Source organism: Alosa pseudoharengus, unplaced genomic scaffold (assembly GCF_046254945.1).
Source record: "Alosa pseudoharengus isolate Yale_2024_CS ecotype anadromous, Long Island Sound unplaced genomic scaffold, YU_APseudo_1.1 YU_APseudo_1.1_scf_14, whole genome shotgun sequence".
In the NCBI taxonomy this organism is placed as follows: domain Eukaryota; kingdom Metazoa; phylum Chordata; class Actinopteri; order Clupeiformes; family Clupeidae; genus Alosa; species Alosa pseudoharengus.
The window spans coordinates 34,271,612-34,285,015 of NW_027468609.1; the positions used below are offsets into that span (position 1 = coordinate 34,271,612).

At 43.9% G+C, this 13,404-nt stretch overlaps 1 protein-coding gene across 1 annotated transcript in view; it reads right to left on the bottom strand.

Annotated features, from left to right (window-relative positions):
- Positions 1-10,003: 10,003 nt before the first annotated feature.
- The window catches only part of nsmfa (NMDA receptor synaptonuclear signaling and neuronal migration factor a), a 36,827-nt gene continuing 33,426 nt past the window's right edge, over positions 10,004-13,404 (bottom strand). Inside the window, exons 14-15 of the mRNA XM_076283361.1 lie at positions 11,394-11,469; positions 10,004-10,844 (exon numbers count right to left, since the gene is read on the bottom strand). Coding sequence (XP_076139476.1) covers positions 10,747-10,844; positions 11,394-11,469 — 174 coding nt within the window. The 3' untranslated portion in view covers positions 10,004-10,746. The remainder of the gene's footprint in view (positions 10,845-11,393; positions 11,470-13,404) is intronic.

Genomic DNA, 13,404 nt, shown 5'->3' on the forward strand with positions numbered 1-13,404 from the left:
TCTCTTATTTTCTTTAATTGAAGTGGTGTGGGGGCCATGGAATTACCGTTCTGTCGATTTGCCATGCCCAAAGATAAACTGCGTTCGTCGACAGCCAGAGGACACGCAGGCAAATGGAAGGGCTGACATAGCAGCACTCCATTACCAAATGAACATGGATCAAAAATCCATTTAGGGCCGCGTGGGGCAATGGCCACCGTGGAGCTGTGGCAGACAACAAGTGTTGATTTGCGAAGCATGTCAGATGGCTGAAAAAATATCGGCAATGCTCGAATTCACTAGCGGGGAAGGCGATGAAATGACAACAAGACCTTGAGGAGATTTATAGCATGCGGTAAATGGACATTTATCATGCGCTCGACTTGTATGCGTCATGCATAGAACAACGTGCGCGTGTTGCTGTGAATCTTCCAGTTTAAAGATTACATAGCTCTTTGGCCACTAAGTACTACAAAAATGGCTCCATCTTGGTGAGATTGACATGAAAAAAGATATAGGACATTTGTTTTTTTTTAATTATTTTAGTTGGGGGACATGACATCCTGACGGAATGAGAATGGGAGACGAGCAGAGATGGGTGAAGGCTGGTAGAATTGTGATATACATGACTCGTTCAGACATGAATTTGTGCTCATGTATATTGACACCGTGTATTGCTTATGCAACAATGGTCTATGGAGATACAGATTTATAGGGACAAGGGTATCTGTCTGTGTTCCTCTGAAGTGGTGAGGTTGAATGAGAGGAAGGGGATAACCTTGTAGCCTTTGATGATGTAGAGAGAGGTTTAAGGGCTGTGGCAGGGAACAGGCAAGCCTGAGTGATGGCTGAGGGGAAATACATAGACAGTTCCCTTGTTGAAAGGAACAGAAATTCTAGTGGTGTAGAGGCGTATAGAGGGATCCTGTGATGCACAAAATCCCAGTTTCAAGGGATTTCACCACAGGACTAATAGCATAGCAAGCAGTGACTCCACCGAATACCGATTAGAAACAAGGCAGCATAGACAGGCCAATACATGTTGGGTATCCAGAACACCAATAACAGAGAATAAAACCATTATCTTTAATACAACTGCCTTAGGGTGAATAGTTTTAACCAGACAAACCAAATTGCCACCTCACATGATAGTGGATTTGCAGTAGAGGTTCAATTCAACTCACTATAAATGAAAGTCCTTACACATCTTTATGCATTAATCCTTATGCGTCATGCCGTGTATTTTAGGAACTGTCAGTGTGTAGTGAGAACAGCGTGTATTCCTGTGGGTCTCGCACGGTGCACAGAGGCAAGCGTAGGAGCGGTGTAGGCTGTGCGATGTATGGAATCAGCAGAACCACCTAGGCCTACTGGACGGCTTTACTCTGCTCAGCAAGTTTCTAACTTCTGCCTTTTTCATGAAAACAAATAGCCTGCGCTCAATCTGAAAAGATGTATGGAGCTCTATAATGTAGTCTGCTGACTAGACACACACTGGTGTTTCTCCACAAGATTCTAAACAAAAGATACAGCATGGCTTTACTAGGAGGAGGCACATTTTAAAGTGAGAAATATGTGTTCTATCACAGATAAAAGGCTGCTTCTGCTATGAGGTGAGTATGAGGTGTGTTTCAGAAGGCAATCAGTTTTCAAAACCACAGCCATTCATTTAAATCGCCCTGTTTAGCGGCACTATGCTTCATTCATCATATAGTAAACCTGATATGTTTAGCTGTTTTGATATCTGCACTACTACAACATGACCTAAATGCTGTGTGTAAATCCAGAGGCAAAAGTGGATTGAGATCATCAGAATTGCTAACAGTTTACACACACACACAACACACACACACACACACACACACACACACACACACACACTACAATTGCAAAATGAGATCAAAAGCCATTATTACCATTGTGGTGTGCTGTGCCCAGAGCTCAGGTCCCCTTGGCACGTGGGGGATGGAGAAGTGCGGAGTCAGCCACCAGGAAGTGCTGATTGCAGGGGGAGCACTCCAGCTCTGCTCCGACTTAATTGTTTATTAGGAGCCGGCGACATAAACAAGGTGATGGGTGTGTGGAGGGGAGCTGAGGCGGGATGTAAACAAAGGCGATGAAAGGGGGCCTGAGTCAGCAACCAGCCAGCGTTCACAGAAGTGTGCACCTCTGCAGCCGCCAGTGGATTTTTTCCACCTTTGATTCTTTTTTTTTGGTTCTTGTTCATTCTCTCCATCTTAATGTTTTTTCCCCCCTTACTTCATTTGACCTTGAAGTTTCTGGTATTTAGTCCCCGGAACAGAAAGTGAAGAAATAGAGGGCTGACAAAGCAGACAGAGGGAGAGAAAGACCGAGTGAAAGTGTGTAAGAGAGAGACAGAGAGAGAGAGAGAGACTATTGTGAACTCAACCAAATCAGTTGTTACAGTTAGTGTTGTATCCTTCCACACATCACTGTTTGCTGATATCATAGTCCTGCTGTGAGGAAAGAACATTCTGTATTATTGTCTTCTGGCATATTATTGATTGCAATCTTGGTGTAAGTGCAAAGTGCTGCTCTCTGAGAGGAACAACAAGCTGTGTACAAACAACTCTCTAGACTTCTTCTACATTTATTATTATACACACATCCAGGCACATGGGCGTGCGCGCACACACACACACTGAACAAAAAAAGGGTTTGAGAGTGAGTCGAAGGAGAGACAGGGAGGAGAAAGAGAGATCTATAAATTCTAACAGCTTCTGGCAAAACAAACAAGCTTAATGAAACTAAAGACCATTTGTCAATCCAAGATGGAAACACCTAGAAATTACACTTTGAAAACCTTTAAGAAGCTGATGTAAATCTCACTAGATTGAAAAAACTTTAAAACAAAATTAAGGATAATCTAAACCTGGCAATAATACAGGAGATACAGAGAAAATACAGAAGCTAAGTCCAAATGTGGCATTGATGCCATTTTACATTAAATGATTAGATTGCTAAAAAAAAATCTTACCATTTTCCATTTTTATGTACTGTATACACATCAATTTGTTCTGGCTTGCAGTATTACTTTTACAGATATGCCAATAAAGCTTCAGAGAAAGCTTCAGAGAGTAGGCCTATCTCCTCTCGTAGCACTACAGTACTTACAACTGGCCTTGCTAATTCTAGCACTTATTACCTGACTAGAACTGACACCTGACTGTATAAAAACAGCACTCACTGATGCACTTGTTCTTATTGTACTCTACATTTAAATAGTTTTAAATTGTTCTAGAATTGTTGGGAGAATTGTTTTAAAACGCTTTAAACTGTCTACCATGTTGTAAGGCGCTTTGGTTTAAAAATGTGCCAGCCAAATGTAATGTAATGTAATGTAAAAAGCTCTTTGAATTTGAAAGTGCAGCTAAACTGTCAGTAGCCATATTTAAAACGAAACTAGGAGTTACGATTCTTCCCCCTGCACATGCCCTCCATGTTGAAAACCCACAGAACCGTGACTAACTCTTCCGCCGCGATCAGCAGATAAAAAAGGATTGCATCCCTTAAATGGTTGTCAGCAGCCTGTAAATTGATGTTGGCAGCTCCTGTCGCTCTGGCCATTCACTATCCTTGTCATTCATGACCACTGTCAGTGTGAGAAACAGAAGTCTGATTTGTGCTCAAAATCTCAGTGCCCTTCACTGCCCCCTCTTAAAGTTCTCTCTTTTTGTGCTATGGCTGCTGAACTCCTTCAATACATTATGGAACAGTTTAAATATTGATTAGTATACCACCATTAATGGAAAAGGATATTAGTACATTTAAGTGTGCACAGATGCAGCACCCTGTTGTTAGTGGTGTTGAGGGTTTGTGGGTGTATGCGTCTGTATATGACATTTTCCCATTTGTTTTCCCTATGGTCTTGTACATACTGAATAATGGAAAGTCATCAGACTTACCGACCCTGACCTCTGGGTGGCAGTATAACTTAAGAAAAAGTTACAAACCTATGGTGCAATCATTGGTGACAGAGGAAATGTGTAAAAGAGTTAGACGGCAATACTCCCATTAGAATACTTGTTACAGCTATAGATGCATTGTTTGGTGTGTGTGTGAGAGAGAAAGAGAGTGTGTGTGAGAGGGATAGAGAGAGTAAATGATTAAAAGACGTTTGCCTTTGCTGGGAAACAAAAAGGCACCACCTCATTAACCTGTAAATGGTTTCAATCAAATGAGTCATATGATAAATGTGAAGGGTAGCCTAATTAAACTACAATAGAGGTGTGACTATTTGCTTGGCCAACAAGGGTGCCTAGCAATCAATCTTGAACACAACAATGATATTTCCATTTTGTGGAAACTCATATATAATGTCCTACCTCTCATCTCTTTCAAGGCCTGGAATACAATAGGGACTTTATTCAGCCAGTGGTTGAAGAGATAGAAGGGTAGAAAGATGGAAAAAAGATGGAAAGTTTCCTGTGACATGGCGACCTTGGAGGCCACGTGGAGGGACTGCAGCTGGGCCAATGACGGCTTGTCAGAGCGCACCGTCTGTCTTCCCGAGATCCGTGCCGGTGTTTGTCAGGCGGCGGATATTTATCACCCCATATCGCACGCTTGAGCTCACTCTTGGTGAGTCGCTGACTCAGTTCCTGTGCAAAGTTCGGGACTCGAGGAAGGACGAGATGGCAGAGTGGTTTCAATCATACTTCTGCTCACTCAGTGTGGTCAACGCATACGGTCAGGTAGACCCTTGACCAGATCATAAGATGCGGATTGCTAGAAACTGTAAATGATCAGATAGCAGAAAGAATGCAAATGTAGTGTTACTGGCATGATATATATGTTTTAGACTCAATTTCAAGACATGAGTCCTAGTTTTTCAAATAATCTTATATGAATAGACTGTAACCTATTCTTCTTCTTTCACATTGATTGGACAAAAGTAAATACTAAAATGGGCACCAAGAATAAGGAATGGGAATGAGAGCTAAAGAAAAAAAGGACAAGAATGTTTGTTGTCCTTCATCTGTCTATTCTTGACCTTCCCTCTGTATGATTTCCTCCTTTTTACACATTCACTTTAGTTGGCTTGGGCAAGGGTTAAGAAAGATATGAGCAGTGCAGATTAATCTAAGCACAGAAAGCATGACTAGTACTAAAAGGGATTGAACAAAGACTTATTTTATTCCCCTCTGGATGTAATTAAAGATCCACAAAAGTGTTTGGATAATTTGTCTTGGTCCACACGCCATCAGAAGCCAATTAAGAGACTCTGTGCAAAAAAAGCTATGGAGAAAATCTTCAGGCATATTATTGCTCAAAGGAAAATGGTTTACTATATGCATGTTTGATTTTTGTTTCCGAATTATGCGCTTTATAAAATAGCAAGCTATACATATGACACAAATGTCAATCACACAAGGGGCATGAATGATTAACTTTACAGACAGACAGTATATTTGATGTTTGCAAATGAAACCAGAGTCATGTTTGATCAAAATGGACCAATTTTACTAGGAAAAAAGGAACAAGGGTTTTAAAAAGAAATGCCACCCTACTAGGGCTGCCATTGTACAGTGTCTCACATTCAAGATGCTATTACAGCAGTCTTACACTGGAGAATCAAGTCTCAATATTATGATGGTTACAGAATGAGATGACCACGACAACACATGTTGATCAGTTCATTATTTCCAGGTTAGTGATTTTTTTTTTTAATCTCATTAATGTGTACATGTAAATAACAAGAACTATGTTATAAAACATTCAATCCTTTTTTTCCTCTTTAAAAAGGATTATTACTTTGAGTGCCCTAAAAAAATCAAGTCTCCTCAGCAGTCGGCACTCTTCAGTACGTAGGATATTATTTATTTAGACGAGTCTCTCACTACAGAAGATGAGACTGGCGCTTCAGCAGATTGCAGAGACGTGATCAACAGTTGAAGCTTGAAAGCTCAGAAACTACGAGACGGACAAATCCATAATAGTACTGTGTCTCTCGCTATGCCTCAACCAGCCATCTGCTGGCTAACCTCATCAGATCATTCAGTCTACACCTTCATAATCCACTGCTCACAAATACAGAACATGGGAAGCTCAAAGCCAACTGTAGGCTTGGACACCTAGCATCAACTGGGAAATTGTGGTGGAGTGCAGTCTTTTTTTATTTACTGAGTTTTGGTTGCTGTGGGCTCAGTCAAATAAAATGCTAAATACTATTTGCCATGTGCATGACCATGTGCATCAAATCAAAGGGAGAAACAGTCTTTCATAATGACAGCATTCAGTCAAATCAGCTGATCTGCTCACTATGAAAGACAAAGACCTCATGTGTTGGTTGTCCAAGTAGACGTCCTGAAGCTGGAGACTCTCCAGAAAAGTGTCTGATGCAAGTTGGAGGTTTGTGGAGAAGTGTGAGGTCCGAGAAAACCCCTTAGATCTCACCGAGTGCGGTGAAGAGAAGAGCACGTGTTCACGAGCACGGTTCATAACACAGTATTTCCATTAAAGAAAAACTTCATTTGCATGGACATTTCAGATATGTGAGATGTAACAGTGCTGCCATGGTTAAGTTTTTCTTTCTTTTTTTAAATAAAGCAGCTCAACTTTTAGCATTTTGTCATGTTGACGGGAACATCTCGAACAAAACCACATATGAAACCATCAGTTAGGGTTTGCTTTCCCTTCATAATTCACATTTTTAAAATAATCCATTACTTTGTAGAGTCATACGTACATTCCAATCCATTTGATACACACATGACAAACATTCCTGTACATAGCTGTAAGTTTACGTTAATCAACATTTGGCATTGCCTCAGTGGCCTCAAGAAGAGATATCCTCATATCCCGTATAAAAAATAAGATGCAAAAGGATGCTGTCACATTATGATACATTTTCGTTAGCGGAAATCTCATCAGACCCATTTAGTGGAGTCTGCTGATTTCTTTTTACTGTGGCTACAAATGGATGGGGGGGGGGGGGGATGGGGCAGAAAGAGGAACTGTGCTGTAGAGACTAAATTCCATGTTCAAACAGTACGGTGACACACTCATCAATCAGAGCTCAAACTGTATACATCAGGAGCTCCACGCTCTGGAGATTCCATTCACTGTGTGCCACCCTTATAGCCTTTCATGCATTCCACACTAAATAAATGAAGTGGAAGCTCTGAAATATTTAAAAGTGAAACCATATGGCACCAAGATTCAAAAAGTTTTTGTAACATCCCAGCACTTTGAACATTTGACTGGGTACTGTAAGGAATGCCAGTGGCTATGGCTCTCATTTCTTACGCAACATTACATTCCCCTTTTACAATTAAAAGAAAAACAAAGGCTATATGATGCTTTACCCATCTGTATGGGTCTGACCCCTCTTTACCCACAGACACACTTCACTAGAGTAGGAACACCACAGTACTGGACCTTGACATTGAACCCCATAGAAGGTGTCACCAAGTATATTGCTACAGTGGAGGAGGGGTATTCAAACAAAACACCCCCAGTCCTCTCTGGAAAAGATAAGATAAAGACCCACTGGCCTGCACTGCACCAACGCTCTAAAGAATCAGCCACCAAACTGCCTCGCCAGGTTCGCTACCTAGATGAACTGGAGTTCTGCTGTATGCAGGGAGGGAGGAAGTGTGTGTGTTTGTCTGCGTGTGTGTGTGTGTGTGTGGAGTAGATGTTGCAGTAGATTCTCCGTTCTGAGCATCTGTTTGGTTCAAAGGTCTCCGGAGAGAGCGCTGGCACCCTCGTGGTCCTGATGGTGCGCAACAGTGATGAGACTGGCTCATGCTGTGCGCACACTGACATGCTCGCACACACACACACACACACACACACACACACACACACACACACACACACACACACACACACACACACACACACACACACACACACACACACACACACACACACGCAGACCCACACACATGCGTAAAGATGGGAGAGGGGATAGAGCCACACACACATACACAACCTTGAAATAGAGAGCATTTTGCTTTTTTCAAACATTCACACATTTTAATATACAAACACACCAGAGAAATACACACAATCAGACGCACACACACACACACACACACACATGCACAGAACGCAGAGGGAGTACAAACACACACTCACATACATGCATAGCAGTGGATGACCTCCAAACACACAGCAGCATTTTGCATTTTCATTAACATGTTCCAACACTCAGAATTCACACCGCAAAAAAAAAAAAAAAAAAAAAAAACACATTCAAACAGGTGCACATACACACACGCACACACACACAGTAAGAGAATGACTGACTGGGAGAGATATACACACACTGACTGTCATTATGTAAACCCCCTCCTCCTTTACATCTCACTCTGAGACAGGCGAGTCACAGTGACAGCCCGCCACCAGGGGGACGCAGATGGCAGCTTAATGACCGATCGCTGGAGGATCCCACTAATTCATTAAATGCCTATTGGCCGGCCAGGACAGACGCCCATCTGACACCGAGCTCTGGGCTTGTTTGGCTTGGTCTGCGAAAAAGAACAGACTGTCCAGCAGAGGGGGCAGCCAGCGGCAAAGGCAGGGAATGTTCTAGCATTTCCTCCTGCAACGATGCCAAAGATGCATGGCATGGACTTGGAATCTGCCAACCTCCCAGTTGAGAGAGAGTTTAAAGTGGATCCATTTCTTTGTGACTTTCCCCCCCAAAGGCCAACTCCCTGCTGGCATAAATTGTACACCACTGCAGTGGAATGTCTAAAAATACAGGATCTGTAAAGTAATACTGAAATACAATAAGATAATCTCTCTCTGGAAATGGCTGGTGGGGGTGCTTAAGGCCACAGATTACATCTGTGCCTATGGGCAGCAGTCTCTCTCACTGTCTCTCTCTCTTTCCGTCTCACTCTCTCTCTCGGTCTCTCTTTTTCAGTCTGTCTCTGTCTCACTCTCTCTCTCTCTGTCTATATCAAAGCAAAGATTTCAGGCCTGCAAAATGCCAGAGTGACCCCTGCTAAAGGCTAATCTCTTGACCTCTCTATTCCCCAGACTGGCGCCCACTCAGGCCTGGCCGGGCTCAGCCACAGCAGTCGCTCACAAGTCGGACGAGGGACCAGGGGACAGCAGCGGGCGGCGTGTTTCATCTACTTCAGCGTTTGTTTGTGTCCCAGCTGCATGCTTGTGCTGACAGAACTAATGCACAAATGGCGGCCTGTATCGTTGAGATTACAGATTTGGTTTTTCGGTTACAAACACAACAAGCCTATTTGGTGTTTTCTTTTTTGTTTGTTTTGCTTTCCTGACATTTTTCTTTTTTTTTTTGTGTCTAGAGCTGGTGTCTGAGCTTGTGATTCCCAGTGGATGTGCACTATGCAGAATGGCTTTGAAGAAAGACAGAAATAACTGCAGACTAATCATTGGATAGTCTCATGCTTTACTCACTCTGGAAGCTGAAGGTCTTTTTTTCCACCCGCACTCGAGTAAAAGGTATGTGAGTGAATGGACCAAGGACGAGTGTCCATGTCACTAATCAACGAGGTCGAGAGAGAGGAAAAGAAAAAGAAACAGTGAAGAAATTCTGTCATTCTATCTCTCTCTCTCTCTCTCTCTCTCTCTCTCTCTCTCTCTCTCACACACACACACACACACACACACACACACACACACACACACAAATCTGCAAACAGATGCACAAACATGGATCTACTGCATACTCCCACCACCTCTGCTGCTGTCACATGTAGACTTCACCTATATGGCGAGCTGCAGTTAATCCCACTGACATAACACACTGCCTCCATCCCATCACAAAAAAACTCTGGCTTCACCCTCCCACCAATCGCAGCGCAAGAATCAAACACTTGATCCATTTAATGGCTAAAACCTGAGATATTCAAAATAGTTCATTAGAAAGACCACAACAATACACATCAAAAATAAATTATCATATTTTTTTTTCTGACACACAAGAGTATTTGTATGACTATAGCTATACGATATATTCATGTGGCGTGTATAGGTATAATTATGAGTTTGTTTAATTATGGATGGCATACTGTATGTTGCGTATGATGTTCTCTGTCAGTCTTGATATGTGGGCAGAGCATCTTTGATGGCTGGTACTGTGTCACAGACACATGACAGAAATACAACAGTCTTGTTTTCATTGGCTGTCTTCCCACGCAAAGCAGCGAGGTCCCTTGAGTCACCTCAAAGCACAGGGTGACAAATATATGATCTGCCTCGTTCAGTTTTTTTTCTTATCTCTCTTCGCTCTCACGCCTCCCGATATTTTTTGTCCTTGCAATTCGCTCCAGTAAGCCATACAGTTGCACAGTGCACTGCTGGCATGTGTTGTGGGATGTCAAAGGCAAGTTCTAGTGAGATCCTGCTAGATGCTCCTGCATGTAGAGATCATGGGTGAGTGTGTGAGTGTGTGAGTTCATTCTCTGACAGCTGAACGAGAGCGATGGAGGGAGAGCCTAAATAAATCATGGGGGAGACTCACACACTCCTACACACACACACATACACACACACACACACACACACACACACACACACACACACACACACACACACACACACACACACACACACACACACACACACACACAACACAGTTTGTCTCACCCAGATACACACACACTCTGAGTTCATCAGAGGCTACGGTGCCTGTCCCTCCCAGTATCTTATCCGTGTGTCTTCCGTCCATCTCGTCCTCAATGAAAAGCTGGTGAGATGAGCTGGGCAGAGGGACTTCCTGTCTCACGAGGGGACGTCCCCACCCGAGACACCGCGTCACATGAGCTCCTCGAACTCCAGCAGTTTGGAGTGCTGGCGTGTCTTCCACAAGCGGAAGAGACGGAAGTCAAAGTACTTCTCGATCATCTCCTTGCCTGCGGACGACGAGGAGACACACGCGTCCAGGGGAATAAAGAAGAAGAGAGGGAGACTGTGACACATTGATAATGAAATAAGTGCAATAAATAAGGTCAGCAACAGGCCATGTCCCCAAGGAGAGGCCTTTGCATTAGGAAGTCATTAAGAGCTACAAGGCACAGGTGACAACCACCTCAAGAAAATCAATCCTGCAGATTAGTCAATTATGTATTAGGTTAAATGGAGACATCACACCCACACACACACACTCTGGCTCTATAGAGAAAGACTTCTGCCCTCTCTGCATGTAGACATATTTAGACCAGAAGACCAGAAAGAATAGATATGGTGTGTATTTTTGCATATGACTGAATTAAGTATGTGTGTACTGTATGTGTGTGTGTGTGTGTGTGTGTGTGTGTGTGTGTGTGTGTGTGTGTGTGTGCGTATGTGTGTCTGTATTTGTGCATATCACGCTGCTCTTAGTACAGTACCTATATGTGACTAATATAACTGAATTAATTGTGTGTGTGTGTGTGTGTGTCACAGCACACAATCAGACCTACCCTGTGAAGAGAGCTCCAGAGGCGATTCAAAGGTTACGGAACAGGGCCTCATCAGGTTCTTCAGTTTCTGGAACAGCTGTCGAACAACGATAAGCCCAGACACCAATTAATCCACCCGTGCCTCCCCCAACAACCCATTCTCTCCTCCTGTACTCATCCTCTCATCTCTCGCTCTCTGTCTCTCTCTCTCTCTCTCTCCTATCTTTGTGTGCTCTCTGTCTCTCTCTCTCTCTCTCTCCTATCTTTGTGTGCTCTCTCTCTCTCTCTTGCCCCTCATCATCTCCTCTTTGCTGGTTCTCACCGGGGGAGCTGGGTTTATGGGGCCTGATAATGCCACTACTGGCGCGCGCTCTTGCTTTCGCTTGGTGCAGGGCGGCCGGAACCGCCGCGGCTCTTTTGAAGACGGGTGACTGGGAGGGCAGGCCGGGGAGGACGCCTTCAAAAAGCTCTCAGAGCTCATCCACCCCCTCTAGCACCCTCCCCACCACCACCACCCATTTTCACTTCTTGATGCACCCTTTCAAGCCAACAAACAGAGCTCTCAAACTTGGATAGACTGTGTATACACACACACACACACACACACACACACACACACACACACACAATTCCTCACAACTCTCTCTTCATCAGACATACATACACACGGAGAGCTGGATGAGGCTAATTGTCCAAGGATAAGTAGGCTTTACTGAGCTGGTTGAAAACACAGCGGCTGTTTAAGGCTCTCATTTAGAAAGCACTTTCTCATGCTCACACGCGCTCTCTTTGCACAGTGGATAGTGTGTGGTGTCTTTCTCATTTCATTTCGAATTAAGATGGCTCATTAATCCAGTGCAAAGTGAACTAACATGCACTGGAACTACCGGTATGAGCTGGGTATTAATCTCAGCAGAAGAACTGTGGAGGTAAAGGTTGGGTTTAGGAGGTGCAATGTAAATGCCAACCCCCCCCCCCCACACACACACACACACACACACACACACACATACACACACACTGCAGTGCAAACCATGAATACAAACAAACTGCTGCCTTAAAAAAGTAATGCTGTTATCCCACAGGCCTCCACACCTCCTGGGCACTGGGCCACAGTGCCTCATGGTTAATTAAACTGAGAGCCCAGGGGTCTCTATTGACATGCAGCCCTGGGGGCCCTCTCTGCCGGGGCAGGAAGGGTGCGGGATGGAGCCTGAGGCCGAGTCACACCTGTGGGCCTTCAGCACTGTGTGCGTCACGTGACCCCTCAGCCCGAGCCAACGCTCACCACCACTTTTAGACTGACTCACTATGGCGGAGAAGCCCTGTTTGATCCCCACTGCACTATAGACAAAACTAACCCTGTCTGTTAGGTTAGGTGTGTGTGTGTGTGTGTGTGTGCGTGTGTGCGTGTGTGAGTGTGTGTGCGCTAGTATGTGTGTGTAGGCGTACATGCTTGGCTATGCATGTCTGCATTTGCAAGGCCTCTCCAAACAACGTTTGAAAGTATTGAAGGATTTTATGTAATGAGTGTCAGACACGACACAGAGAGGAGGTGCAGACAAGGGTTAGACCAGCGCTGACTAACAGGGGGATTCACCCTGTCTCTCTGCTTTTCACTTTTCACTCTCTCTCTCTCTCTCTCTCTCTCACACACACACACACACATGCACACACACACACACACACACACACACACACACACACACACACACATTTACAGGGAGAGGCAGCTACTTCAGGACTCCCTGCTATTACTAGCAGCATGAGTCAAGATGACCCTGATGGATTTCGCACAAGAGATGATGGAGAGAGAGATAGATACGCTGCATAGTGAGTTAAGAGAGAAAGAAATGGGAGGAAATGGAAGAGATAGATAGATAGATAGATAGATAGATAGATAGATAGAATAGAAAGATAGGAAGAGTGCACTGGCAGGAAAAAAGACAAAAGGTATACTGTGATGTAGTGTGAAAATGAGAACTCTACAAAAGGAACCAAAATGCCCTAAGGAGGAGCAGAATTTAATTTG